We start from the raw sequence: 14,383 nt of genomic DNA on the forward strand, positions 1-14,383 counted from the left end.
GAACTTTTCTTTTCAGGGGATAATGTTGGACACAGAGTGACGGGAGCTAAATAAAATTTATCAGCCTCTGTAGGAACTGAACTTATATTTACATGTTTAACTACAAGCCAGTACCACTTCTGTCTAGTTGAAGGTAGCTAATACTGAGAATAGTAAATGCCAAACATAGCAATGCCACCCCACCCTCTAGAGAAAAGTTTCTGCACCTCATCAGAATCTGCCTGTCTGATATATTACATCAAAAGAACTGCATAATAGCAACAGAAGAGGGAGATTTATTGATGTGTTGCCTGCATGTTCAATGTGATGTAGTAAGTTAAATATTATAGGTATGTGTAATGTACTGTGCTAGCTGTTGTCCTTGTGACATTGATGCAGAATGGATACAGACACTAATGCTGGTAACTAAGACGTGGATATGGGGGACTTGATAGCCGTCAGATCCTATGCTCTGACACGAATGTGTGCAGTATAAATACCTAAATAGACACATCACCATCTGCTGTCTGTAGAGTGTAAATTATAGCTTTTCTGATATTCTGGTTTGAATGCCTTAGGAGCTGCCTTTATATTATTTTGTATCGGCAAATTCCATGCATACTAAAAATACTTGTGCACTTCTGTAGCACCTTCCATTTCAGGGGGCTTAAATCAAATTGAGTTAGTTTTGCCCTAATTTTCACCGGTTTCTTAAATTCATGGTTGCACAGTGCCACAGATGGGTTTTGTAAAGTAGTCTACTCACCCCTGTTGTATTAACTCATATTGTAAAAGAGGCCATGAAGATCCCTGACACTATATTGAAAATAAACACTGCAAGTACACTTAACAACACTAATATGTTATGGAAATAATACCTTTGCATAAATTAGCAAGCAGTATAAATTTTAAATAGTTCTAATTAAATATTTGAGTGAGGCTAACTTGGTAGCAGCAAAGAATTGTCCCAAAACAACCCGTGTGAATCCTTTCAGGAATTCAATTTAAAAAAAATGCTGTATAAACAAGTGTTCAAAACACAAGATATCACCAAACTTGTGAAGGAATTTGGAATTGTTTTTTCTAAACCAGTCTAGACACTATAGAAGCAGATGAGTTTTAGTCCTCAAAATGTGTTTGAATATCTTTAATGATATTAGATGCAGCTTTTTAAAATCTCAGATTTTTCTGCCACCTCCTCCCCCCCATGTCCCTCCCATGCACTCCCCCCAAGAAAGTCCTTTGAGGGGGAAAAAGGCAATTAAGTGTCAGTCAGGAAAAATACCATCTAATTTTCATGAAAAACTACACAGATTCTCAAAACTCACTCCTCTGGTGCTGGTGTGAGCTTTTGCCGTGTGAAAACCGGAGGGATTATATTGTGTCTGATAAGGTTCTGATAAGATTATTCTTCTAGCTATATTTAGAACTTCAAGTACGTTTCAGGTTTAAGTTTAAATTTGTAAAATTTGGTTTTAGAAAAAGGTGATTACGCTAATTTTAAATGGTTAAATTGTACCAGTTTCTTAATTAGTCTTACAAGATAGCAAAACTAAGAAACAAATTCTGTTGGAAATTAGCAATTACTTTGTAACATACACTGCTTTTAATCAGCGTACATGATAAATGGGAAAAGACTTAACTGCTTTATGTAATAAAACATCCAGGGGCCATCTTCTGGATTAAATATAAATTTATATAATTCCTTCAGTATGGAAGAAAGTCACACATTTATAGTCCGTTTTTTCTTTTTAACTATGTTAAAAGTGAATTTACTGCTAACTGAAGGTGATTGACCAACAGCACTGGAATAGAAGTCCTCTCTTCATACACAGAACATAGTCAGTGGCAGTATAACCCTACTTACAATGCTCACTGTCAGAAATGTGCATTAGCTTTGACCCTCTTACTTCTAGAAGTAAGGGTCCAGGAGTTCGTTCTCTATGCCCAGTTCAGCCTTGAGCTTTCTTTTAGCAAGAAAAGGGTTTCAATGATGGTTACAACCTGTTTCTTTACTGAAGGGGCCTGGATTTTGACCCCCTGGTGACCAACACCAAAGAAGTTCAGTTCCTACCAAATTCTTCCTGCCACAGCATCTCTGTTTAGGATTCTTCCTAGTCTCTGACCATTGTGCTCGTTATATATCACTACGTGATTTGTTAAGGCACCAGATGTGGGAGACAGCCAGACTCTCTTGGTGATAGTGGGGTGGGGGAGGAGAGAAATTGCTACTACAATCTGCCTGGAGTGGGGGAGAGTGTGGGGGGAAGAGAGCACACTCTTCACTTGTGTGTTACGCAGTCTTTCTGGAGTGAAGGAGTGTAGTTTTACTTTATTTTCTGCCCTAAATGAATGGGTCAAACTACTTACGCTTGATGCCTCTGGTGATGTTGTTTTTTGTGAAATGACTTGCAAATGAATTAAGAACACCAAATACTATGGAATGGTAACAACATCATCACTGTTTGTACAGCACCTAGCACAATGAGGACCTGTCTATGACTAGGTCCCTGAGGGGCTACGGTCATACAAAACTTAATTGTAGCATAGGCTCCATTTGAACAAGTTACTTTTATATCTGAGAAGTACCGAAATCTATGTCTAGTGACCCTGATGGGTAGGTTTAGAACAATTCACTTGTGCATTTAATATGACACTAACAACATTTCCATATATAAAAAGATAATGTCACAAAATCTGACCTGTGTGCATACATCTATTTGTGTTTGCAAAAGAGGAAAAAGCAACCTGTGACAGACTCGTGCAAAGCATTAGAATTGCATTAGTATATCAATTAAACATTGGTGCAGTTCTATTACAATCCTGTAAATCCTTCTAACTCATTCACACCTCCTATGGAGTCTAACCCTTTCAGTTAATATTGTCCCATAAATACAGTAGCTGGCTTTCAATTGCTTGGTTATATTCTAGGCAGAGTATTTTAGTCCTCTCTGTCAGCAGAATAGTATATTCCTCCCACATCTCAATAGCAATTAATCATACACATTAATGGAGCATTCTTTATAACCCTTCCTGTCCTAATGGCTCTTCCCAACACCTGCACTCACTAGGTCTCCTGCAATGAGAGTGCTTTTTGAATTTGCATGGGAAGTAAACAGATGTACAGGTACTATTTAAAAAGGAGGAAAATGATAGTGTATGAAGCTTTGAGAGTAACTTCAAAGCAGGAATTTTAGTCTATGCAGTTTTCTAAAGAAAATACAGCTTTTTAGATTTGCATAAAGGGGTCAGTTCTATTTTTATCTGTGAAAATTACTTTAATTAAGAAGCTGCTTTTCTCTCTACCTTCATCATCCTAATTTAAAATTCACTACACATTAGAGGAGTTACTCTTTACCCATTTCACGAGAATTTCATTAATTTCTACTGGTGGCGGGGGGGGGGGGGGAGGTGGAAATGGGTCTTGAATAACTGATTCCAAGTGCAGGCTTTCCTCCACTTTCAAACAGAGAGAGAACACTTTCTTAACTGAATTATTGATACCTTTTCAGGAAGACTATGGCATAAGAGAATTGAAACTGACCTTCTATGAATCAAATTTAATGTGCATTAAGAAAAAGGAAATGAATGTGGTCCAAAAATCTATTTCCCATGCATAGATCTGATGATAGGAATAATGTGTTTTAAGATGCAGAAGTTTAGTACTTGATCTGGGAGACTGATATAGCTGTGTAATTAAAGAAAGAGAGAGAGAAAATAGTTAGTTGGTAGCCCAATTCAGTGTATCTAGTAAGTGGCTAACCGTTTAAAATTGACATTATACAGAATCATAATATTTTGTTTTTAAAAACATTAGAGCAGTATTTCTGCCAGGATTTTAGAAAAGGGAAGAAGAGATAAGCTATCTGTCTGTGGAGAGGAAACTACAAAATATTTGAAAACATAAGTAATTGCAGTTAAATCTTGTTGGCATTACCAGAGACTACGTTTAAGTTAAGGGAGGCTTATGGGGCAGGGAATGTCTGAGGGTAAAACATTCTCAAATGGCCCCCATCAGGATGTTTAAGTAAATCTTGCTAAATTGGTATCTAGATATCAGTGTGGCAGAGACTAGGTATAATGCAAAGATTGAAGAAGACCATGTACTTCAATCTGTGTAATCAGTTTGCTTAAAGCACTTATCACTAAGGAGGTTTTTACTTTCCTTCAGATCCCTGATGTAGGGAAGGTTACTTGCTGTCCAGTAAATGAACACAAGAGAAGTGCCAAAACCCCGTAGGATTAAAGTTTAAAAAAAAAAAAAAACACAAAACAAAAAAAACTGCTAATATGAAAACAGAAGTGAATTACACAGCTATGAGCTAATATGTTTGATGGAAGGCGAAACTGGCTTCTGTTGTGTTAAACTACTAAATATACAGAGGAAACAATGAATTTAAAAAAATCTGGATGATGGCAATGTGAGACGGGATACAGATAAGGCTGCATCTGACAGTCAGAAGATCTTCCATTGTTTGTTGTAAAGCTTTCCGAATGCACATTGAGGAAGAAAAGTGTCCTGAAGCTATGTGACTTGAAGATTTCCGGTGGATTGACCTAAGAGTCTGGAGTTGGCAAACTATCCCTTATTTTATCACTGCCACGGTATAATCTGTAGAATCATGTTTGGGGGTTTTATATTTTCTAAAGAATTCTGTCAAATATTGCCTATTTCAAATACCCACATGGTTAGAGCCTTTGGATTCTTGAAACATTTTAAATTCCTTTTCCTGTTGGTTTTTTTAAACAAATATTTAAGCCTTTCTTAGAAGGATTGTAGTTGAATTAGCTAGTTTTTACTTTTAAAATACAGTTTGTTCTAACTTTAGATTTTCTCCCTCCCCATTTATTTGCACAAGATGAGGAAACATGTGGGAGTGCCTGCAGAGCTGTCTCTTCCTACAATTTAAAGAAATTATGAGCCTGACAGTTCTCTCCATTTAGTAACTGGAATGAGTACCACCTTCTAGCACCACTAGTATTTGAGTGTATTCTTTTGGAGTGCTGATCAGCTGCTGAGTTATTGTAACTACCCTTGATATGCGACTCCGGGCTCAGGTACCTCACTACAGCACAAGGTGGCGCTTGCTGAAAAAATGTCATTCAGAGTTCCTTAAACGGTGATTCTTGGCCTGCTTCTTTCTAACTACGGTAAAACCACTGTATGCCTGGAGATTTGATTGTGTTGGGCCGGATGTGGATTTAGAAGGGAAAAAAAGAAAAACACTGGGATTAGAACAGTGTAGGAAATGATGCAGTTTACTAAACTTCAGCTGTAGGAGCAAGTTTGAACTTGCACAAATATTCATAAAATAAATGAATCAAGAAGCCTTTAGAAAAATACTCTCAAAGTCTGTAGACAAATGTACCGTGTAGGTTTGGTTGCCACTGGTATTGAGATGAATGACATCAAGAATTTCTACAAAGGAGCATTAAATAGTAAATGAAAGCTGTAGTTCCTTTGGGAAGCTCCAGTGTTATAAACTAGAGAGAAAAGCTCAAACAGTTTATAGACTGCAGCAGAGCTATGAAAGTAAATTATATTAATGGATTCAGTCCATAGAACTTCTTGTATACTCTGTAGGAGGGAATTTTTTGATAGTCTTGGGACATGATCTTTTTGCTTTCTATCCTGGCACAGAACACCATGGTGTCTAAATGACTTAACCATAAAAGAACTGTTAGTATTTATTTTTACAGTGCTCCAAAGTGTTCTGGTTGTTAGGGTACAAACAAAAAGATGTCATCCCTCTCTGAAATGCTTAAGTGCCAGCATAAGATTTGGGAGCTTTTGGAAAAACAACAAATAACTGAGAGAGACGAATAATACCTAGAGTATTATGATGAGTAAAAAGTCACAAAACAAGTTGACAACATTAATATTTATAATTTGAAAAAAGCAAACTTTATGAAATAAAACATCATTAAACAAACGCGGACCACATCAGCAAGGAAATTTAGAACAACCAGACTTAATTGTTAGGGCCCTTGCTTTATTCAGTGCACAGGCTGGACCTGCTCTGGGGATGAAACAGGGTGTGTAGTAAAGGAGGCTGTAGTCTGTAGGGCCCCAGCAGAAATGGAAGGTGTGTGGTAAATGAGGCAGGGATTGCAGGAGGAGACAGGAGGGTCTCAGTTTAGACAGTTGAACACTACCCCCAAGAATTGAATTCTATCCTTGCTTTTGCCACAGAGTTCCTTTGTGATGCTAATGCAAGTCACTTAAACCAAACTTTTTTCACAAGTGGTCACTAACTGTGTGTTCCTCATTTTCCACCCAACTTGAGACCCTGCCGTTTGATTTGCAGAAATTCTGAGCACTCTCAGCTGCAGCTGAAGCCAGTGGGAGCTGTGCTTAAATATATAAAGTTCTTTATATCGCTAACTACTCATAAAAGTCAGATTCTAGACATCTCAAATTGGGCACCCAAAATTAATTAATACTGGAAGCTGCAGGGACCCCATTACCTAGTGGCTGTGAGGGGTCCCTCTGCCACCCTGTGGGGCTAGAGTTGGGGAGGGTACCTGCACTGCTCTGCGGGGCTGGGAGCTGCGGGACACCTCCTGCCAGCACTGAGCCACTCCAGGGTACCTCTGCTGCCGTAAGCTGGGAGCTACAGGGGGCTCCCCCTGCCCGCTACCACTGGGCCGTTACAGGGTCCCTCAGCCGCCGCCAGCGGCTGGGAGCTGGGGGGGGGGGCAGCTGCTTGCAGTGGTTGAACAGCTGCAGGGAGGGGGGCCTGCTAGCAGTAGCGGCTGGGGAGCTCCGGGGTCCCCCCCAGCCCACTGAGCAGCTCTGGGGTCCCTCTGCTGCCACCAGTGGTGGCTGGGAGCTGTGCAGGGGAGGAGAGGGGAGGGCGGCTGCTCGCGGTGTCTGAGCCGCTGCATGAGGGACCCCTGAAAGCAGCAGTGGCTGAGCGGCTCAGGGGTCGCCACCAATGGCAGTGGCCAGTCAGTTGCAGGGAATCCCCCACCCCCCAGCTCCTGGGCAGCTGTGGGAGGGTCCCCTGCCACCTGCGGAGCTTGGGCTGCTGCAGGGTCCCCCACTGCTGGCAGCGATTGGTCATCTGCAGGGCCCCCAATGTCACAGAGGTCATTGGAAGTCACAGATTCCGTGACTTCCATGACCTCCATGACATAATCTTAGCCTCAGCGATCATGTCATTAAAGACTGTATTATAATGCATATGCACAAGGGGGCTGAATTAGTGTTGCACAGGCAACCTTAACTCTGTCATTCCCTAACTTTTGATGGTAAATAATGCCAGCCTTAACAGCTAATAAACAGCAAAAAGTTTTTGGTCTCTTTCAGATGGTTAATATCTGACTAAGAGAAGATTAACATGCCATATCCTCAAACCTTTGAACTTTGTGTCAAACCATGGTAAGAGGATAAAAGGCTGGGGACATACTACTTAGAAAAATGAATGGGAGTTTGTGACGTGAATATTTTAAATATATACATGTATGTAACGTCTATCAGAAACTCTTGTTTCCTCATACTTGACATGCAAGTTACTGTCTGTAGAAAATGCAGACCTAAAAGTATGTAGCTCACGTACACTTCTCAGAGGACAAGGTTATCACAAAAGCATGCAGTGTATTATCTTGTCCTGTAGAACGTATCTGGCCTTAGATACATTAGCAGACAAATGCCATCTGTGGAGAAAATTAAAAAAAAAAAAGGGGGGAGGGGGAGAAATGCATCAAAACTGTTGTGCCATTTGAAAGGAAATTTTCGTAAATAGCTAAAATCGGCTCTTTGAGTGCCTGTTGGTCCATGCTGTGCAGTTTCTTTCCTCGTGCTCTAAACTGAGGGCATAAGGGGTGGAGTGGATCGCCTGCCTCTCCAGTTCTTTCTGACCTGTGCATGGTCTGCGACAGAACACTCCAGTGTCCTTGAAGCTCTTTCTTCTGTATCTTTAGTTATTAAAATAGTTGTAGATAGTTTTAGCTGTTTTAGTACAGTTAGGGATTGGGAGTCCTTTTTTCTGTTTGGGGGTCCCCTCTGCCTTCTTTCCAGCATGGACAGGGAGAATCACTAAGGCAGCAAGGCATGATTGTCATGCAGAATAAAGTGAATATTCATCTCCTGAGAAATTTGTTGTCTTAAATATTGCAAACTTACAACATTGCTTCTTAATTTCCAAATAAGTGTATTAAGTAATTTTATTGTAGTGGCGGGTAAAAGTTTTTGATACAGTCAAATGGGACTGGTTGCATTAAGCTGTTCCTGATCTTACAAAGACATCTAACTTTCAAGGTTTTAAAGTCAGTGTTTTGTGTAGGTACCGACAGTCTGAAAATATTTGGCTAATGGGAGTAAAAAGTTGTCATGAATGTAATATTCAGGTGTAGAGTGAACCATAAATCCAAACCTCTGCCCCTTGGACTGTGTACGTGTGTACACACTCGACAGTATTCTCCTGTTTATCCAAACACTGTATTATCAGAATCCCTTTCTTAGCCTCCGTGTATCTCAGGAGTGACTAAGCAGGGTTGTCTCACTGGAGCTGCAGAAGGCTCCCTTTGCTGCCACAGGACCTGTGACACCCAATCCCTGCAAATGCAGGCTGTGGTCCTGGCTGGGCAGAGCAGAGATCTCTTCTCTGCCCTGAACCTTGCATCGGAAGGAATCAGGTGTCACTAGCCCTGCCTCAGCACAGGGAGCACTCTGTTTTGGGAGTGAGTGAGTGGGACAGAGGAGGACAAGCCCCTGGCTGCAAGGAAGTTCACCCGGTTGCTGAATGGCTCCAGCCCTCTCGATTTTCCAAACCTCTGATTATCCAAATAAAATCCATGCACCCCCGTGCTATTTGGATAATCTGGAGTATACTATATTTGTCAGATGACCCATTTTAAAAAAAATAGAGCATCACAATGTTCTGTAGTAGTAGTAGTGCTGCAGTAGACATTAGGAACAACTCAAAATCTTTCAGTCACAGGTGCCGTGGTTGTCCATCAAAAATCTACATGTACTCCTAGATGCTACACAGTGGTATCTTAGGTACCCCAGATAGCAGTATTGCCCTATAGTTCATCTTCTAGTTGATTCTGTGTGGTAGCTGGTGATAAAAAGTTGACTTTTGAATGGCCACCACTATATAAATTTACTTGTGTGGAAAATTGAAATAAAATTGCAACTCAGTCTGAAGTCTTTATTAAGGAAAAATCATTGATTACCTTTCATTCAGATTTGCTGAGTTGAGCCGTAGCAATGATCTTCATGTTTGAGGTTCATCGATTCCAGAAGGGACCATTGTCATTATCTAGTCTGATCTGTATAGCACATGTGGTAGAATTTCCCCAAATAATTCCTTTTGAACTAGACACAGCCAATCTTGATTTAAAAATGGCCAGTGATGGAGAATCTACCATGTTTCTTGCTAAAGTTACCCTCATTGTTAAAAATTTGCTCCTTATTTTCAGATTGAATTTGTCTAGCTTCAACTTCCAGCCATTGGATCTTGTTATATACCTTTTGTCTGCTAGATTGAAGAGCCTGTTATCAAATATTTGTTCCCCATTATAGGTGGCAGAAAAGGTGCATTTCCCTTTCAGCAAAATGTATATCTTGGTAATTGATGTAATAAGCACTTTTTTTACACTGTTATATTATACAGGACTGATATGACATGACTTGGATGAATACTTTTTCCTCCCTCTTACAGCCATCCCTTCCTGTCCTGTATACACTTTCCAGCCAAGCTACACATGAAGCAGTTCATCTCCTTTGCAGGATGTTGGTCTTTGATCCAGTAAGTGTTGTTTTTTTTATATATATAGACAACTCTATTTAAATGACACACCTTGTTATATTTTGCATAGATGAACATTGTGGATAAAGGATTGTTTTTCCTTGGGTTTCTTCTATACCACCATTTTTGTGCCTTCTGTTCTGCAAAGTCCATATAAGTGGTCCTGTGGGCATGGAGTACACTGAACAAGCTGGAGTTCGCCTACAAATAATAGTCTCCCTTTTAAAGAATGGAAATGTGGCATCTGAGGGTGTTTGTGAATCATGCCATTTTTCTCCCTGGTTTGGTTAGGTGTAGGTAGCAGAGCGTTAGATACTTGGATTCAATTCTAATCAGTGATGCGTGGGCATGCATAGCCGTGTAACATGAACATTTCCTTCTGTCTTATACACACCATCACATAGGGGATTTTTCGTCATGCACCTGTCTTTCTAATTGGAATCAAGCCCTTGCTGCTGTGGGCTTCAGCTCTTGGGCTCACTCTCCAACTTTGTCATTTAAAAATTTGATATCTAAATTTGTAGTCATTTCTGCCCTTGCACCTTGAGAGGAAAATCCTTAAAATTGCAATTGAATAAGATAAGACAAGCCAATGATGACTGTCCTGAGTAGCAGGAAGCCAGCAGCTGATCATCAGAGTGTTCAGGCGGTATCTTTGCTTGTAACTGAAAATACTGTAAAAGCTTTTGGCAAACAAACAACAGGGACATTTAAAATAAACAAATCAAATGTTGAATAGTAACTTATTTACATGTGGCCTGATTCTCAGAAGCACTGACACCCAAACATCACATTGAAGTCAAGGGAAGCTGCGGGAGCTTAGCTACTTTGAAAACCAAGCCTGCAGTCTTAAGAACAGGTGCTGTATACTCTGATATTTCAAAAGGGGAGACAGTGTAGTCTAGTGGCTAAAACAGGTAGCCAGGATGCTTGAGTTCTATTTCTAGCTTTGCCACTGACTTGCTCAGTAATTTTGGGCAAGTCACTTAACCTTTCTGCTGTTTTTTACTCCTCTGTGAGGTGAGAATTTAATTATGCTTTGCATTTGCAATAGCAGCTTCCATCAAAACATATCTCAAAGCATTTTACAGAAGTGGGAATTATTCCTTATTTTACAGATGTGGGGAATCAGAGACATGGAAAGATTAAGTGGCTTGCTTTGTCACATAAGAGCCGGTTTCAACAAGTTGGAAATAAAATGTAGATTGTATAATCAAAGTCCACTGCTCTAACCTCTGTCATCCTAGCTACTCTACTGTACTTCCTTCAACAAGGGTACTGTGAAACTTAATGTACAAGTGCTCCTAATGACCTCAGATGCACATGCTTAAGTCAATTGACTTTAATGGGTTGTAAGCGTGTACTTAACTTTTCGCATGTGCTTAAATGCTTTGCTCAATAAGGGCTTAAACTTAAGCATGTGTTGAAATGATTTGCTGAATAGATGCCTGTACTAGCACAAAGGATTCTTTGCTACTGTTCAAAGTATTATTTTGGTTATTGTAGCACTTACTATAATAAATTTAAATGTAAAAAGTAATTATTGTGAAACATATTTCAGAAACATTTTTATAGCATAAACTTCTGATACTGGATGCTGCATAGAAAAGTTATATACGTATGTATACACGCACACAAACGCACTATATATATAAAAAATTCTGCTTGTTTTTTAGTAAGATACTCCCCCTAGTGGTGTAACTGTCAAGTATATTTAATGTGGGATTTAGAAAACGGTAGAGGTGAATCTGTGGGAAAACATGCTGTGTACAAAACAAGGCACTGAAAATATTTACCTTTTATTACAAATACACTAACTGTTTTTAATTTAATATTTCAGTCCAAAAGAATATCCGCTAAGGATGCCTTAGCTCATCCGTATCTTGACGAAGGGCGATTGCGGTATCACACTTGTATGTGTAAATGTTGTTTTTCCACCTCTACCGGAAGAGTTTATACCAGTGACTTTGAACCCATCACTAATCCCAAATTTGATGACACTTTTGAAAAGAACCTCAGTTCTGTTCGTCAGGTGAAAGGTGAGTATCGTGCACTCTTCATGTTTAGGTTTGTATCTCCCTGCTCTATCCTGGTCAGTACATAGTTGGAATCTAGAATCTCCACTGTATGTAGTGAGCCAGCCACCCTGACCCATTAGGTGTTTGCCTGTGGTAGGCAGTGGAGTTGCAGTTTCTCTACCAGATAACTTTATTTTCTTACTGTTTTGATAAAGAGAATGCCATAAAATAGTTGGCATATTGATTTCTGACCCTACTGGTATTTTCTCCTGAGTTGACAATCCATATTGGAGAATGACGTGTGGGAAAGATGGTGTTTTAGCAGGGAATTGTATTAAAAAAAACCCACCACAACCAATGTAAAGAAAAGAGTGTGGATCAGTGATGACTGTGCTCCATAGAAGAGTCAGCCTTCATCAAGTAGTTTGCAGAAGCTGGGTAGTTTCATAGTACTCCCATTTAATTCTATCACTTTCTGTTCACATTGATACTGCCATGTCAAATGCCTTAAAAGCAGCTGCCATCTTAAGCTCTTTTGCTGGTGCCATTCCATGAATCTGGCAGTGGTACAAGGGGCACGCTCTGAGTCTTGACATGCCATGATGAGGGAAATTGATTTTGATGCTTGAAAGAAGGAACTATTGCTGTGGAAGGTTACTAAACACTAGACATCGTTCTGTGCCATTAGAGACTTGAAGTCCAATCCCAACATAATAAACCACAATATAAATGTTGGGTTTTTTAAACATGACCCAGCAGTATATTGCCTTGGGAGAACGAATGGGGACAGAGGAGGAACATAGCATGAATAGGGATTTTGTTTTACAGGAGAGATCCTCAATACATTTCTTTCAGACAAAATATAGATGGAATAACATATGCATTTCTGAGGGTTTTTTTTTTCATGATTCATAAGTAACAAATGATTTAAGAATAATCATTTAGGAGAAGTTCATTTCTCTGTCTTACTCAAAAAATAAAAAATATACCCACAATATTGCCATGACACCTTGAGTTATCTGCCCTGTTGGGTACCATGTTTCTGAAACGTTCAAAGTTTTTGCTTCTGTGAATTTATAGAACTTTCTTTGATCCGATCACTCTGCCCCTTCTGTTACCTCACTGTCCAGCCCTTTTCAGTGGCGTGCATCCTTCTGCTGTGCTTTAGGTAATCTCGTGCACAGTCAAAAATCAAGCTAGAAAGAACTGTTCTCACTCGTCTTAATTTAATTAATATGATGCTAACAAAAAAAATAGATATACGGGTATAAGGTTTGTTAGACTGGGAACTTGAAATACTAAAAAATGAGAACATTTCAATTAAAATGTGGATTTTAAAAATTCCTACTATGTGCCATAAACACAATGTGTCTAATTTTAATTTCATTTAAATTTCCATTTTAATACCTCAATAGAGAGGTATATGCTAATGTACTACTTTATATGTGTATAGAGAGAGAGAGAACAGGAGTACTTGTGGCACCTTAGAGACTAACAAATTTATTAGAGCATAAGCTTTCGTGGGCTACAGCCCACTTCTTCGGATGCATATGCTTATGCATATACGAAAGCTTATGCTCTAATAAATTTGTTAGTCTCTAAGGTGCCACAAGTACTCCTGTTCTTTTTGCGGATACAGACTAACACGGCTGCTACTCTGAAACCTAGAGAGAGAGGTTTTCAAAACTGATTTTTATTAAGGATTTTTGTGAACATTAATATCTTTTTTTATTAACTAAGGAACCAAATGAATGTACTACTTTGTGCCTCGTTTGGTGCTAAGAAGCAAGCAATGTCAGCTGTACATCTCACGAAGCAAGGCCATTGTGTACTATTCCTAATGAAATAATGCCAATCTATTCCAGGATTTAAAAAAATGCCACAAACCTCCAGGGCCCATGCAAAAATGGCAATTGGAGTAGGCATTCTTTTTCCTAACTTGTATATCTATCGTGGCATGCAGCTGCCGATCCTATCTTGTACGCGAGTACCAACGTGGGTCTTACTTTTACCCATCTTTAATTTTACTGTGCTCTCAAAAGCCCTGCAGTTCACTGACATATAAAACGAATCTGCACTCACAAACTGCTGCAAGGGAGAAAGAAATATCTACTCCATTATAGGCCATGTAACTTCCATCCTCCTCCTCCCAATGAAGTTGTGCAAGTAAATTTGGGAGGAGTATAGCATGTGCCTGAGGAGATCCTTCAGAGGTGAGAAGGGCAGATTCCTCCCACATGTGATGAAGCAATAGCTAGCTAGCAGCATCGTAACTCCTGGCAAATACCTTGCGTTATTTAAAAAAAAAAAAAAAAACTCCTATAGCTAAATAAATAAATATCTATATAAAAACCTTGCCCCTTTTCCCTCTGCTGCATATGTATGCGCACAGGACTTCCTGTGGCAGGGCCACATTTGTAATGTCAGATCCTGTGCTTAAAGCTGTCAGGCCAATGATCTGGGAGAGCCCCATCACATTGCCAGCGTCAGTGGCCCTGTCATAGATCCTGTATGTTTGCCGTGTGATGGCCAGGTTGGTCCCAGGATATTAGAAAGACAAAATGGGTGAGGTAATATATTTTATTGGGCCAACTTCTGTTGGGGAAAGAGACAAGCTTTTGAGCTTAC

At 39.7% G+C, this 14,383-nt stretch overlaps 1 protein-coding gene across 2 annotated transcripts in view; it reads left to right on the forward strand.

Moving 5' to 3' along the window:
- NLK (nemo like kinase) overlaps positions 1–14,383 on the forward strand; it is a 114,882-nt gene that overhangs the window by 95,943 nt on the left and 4,556 nt on the right. For both annotated transcript variants that reach the window (XM_054008379.1, XM_054008378.1), the window contains exons 8-9: positions 9,651–9,737; positions 11,578–11,776. In XM_054008379.1, the coding sequence (XP_053864354.1) occupies positions 9,651–9,737; positions 11,578–11,776 (286 nt within the window). The remainder of the gene's footprint in view (positions 1–9,650; positions 9,738–11,577; positions 11,777–14,383) is intronic.

Source organism: Malaclemys terrapin, chromosome 18, assembly GCF_027887155.1.
Source record: "Malaclemys terrapin pileata isolate rMalTer1 chromosome 18, rMalTer1.hap1, whole genome shotgun sequence".
NCBI lineage: Eukaryota > Metazoa > Chordata > Testudines > Emydidae > Malaclemys > Malaclemys terrapin.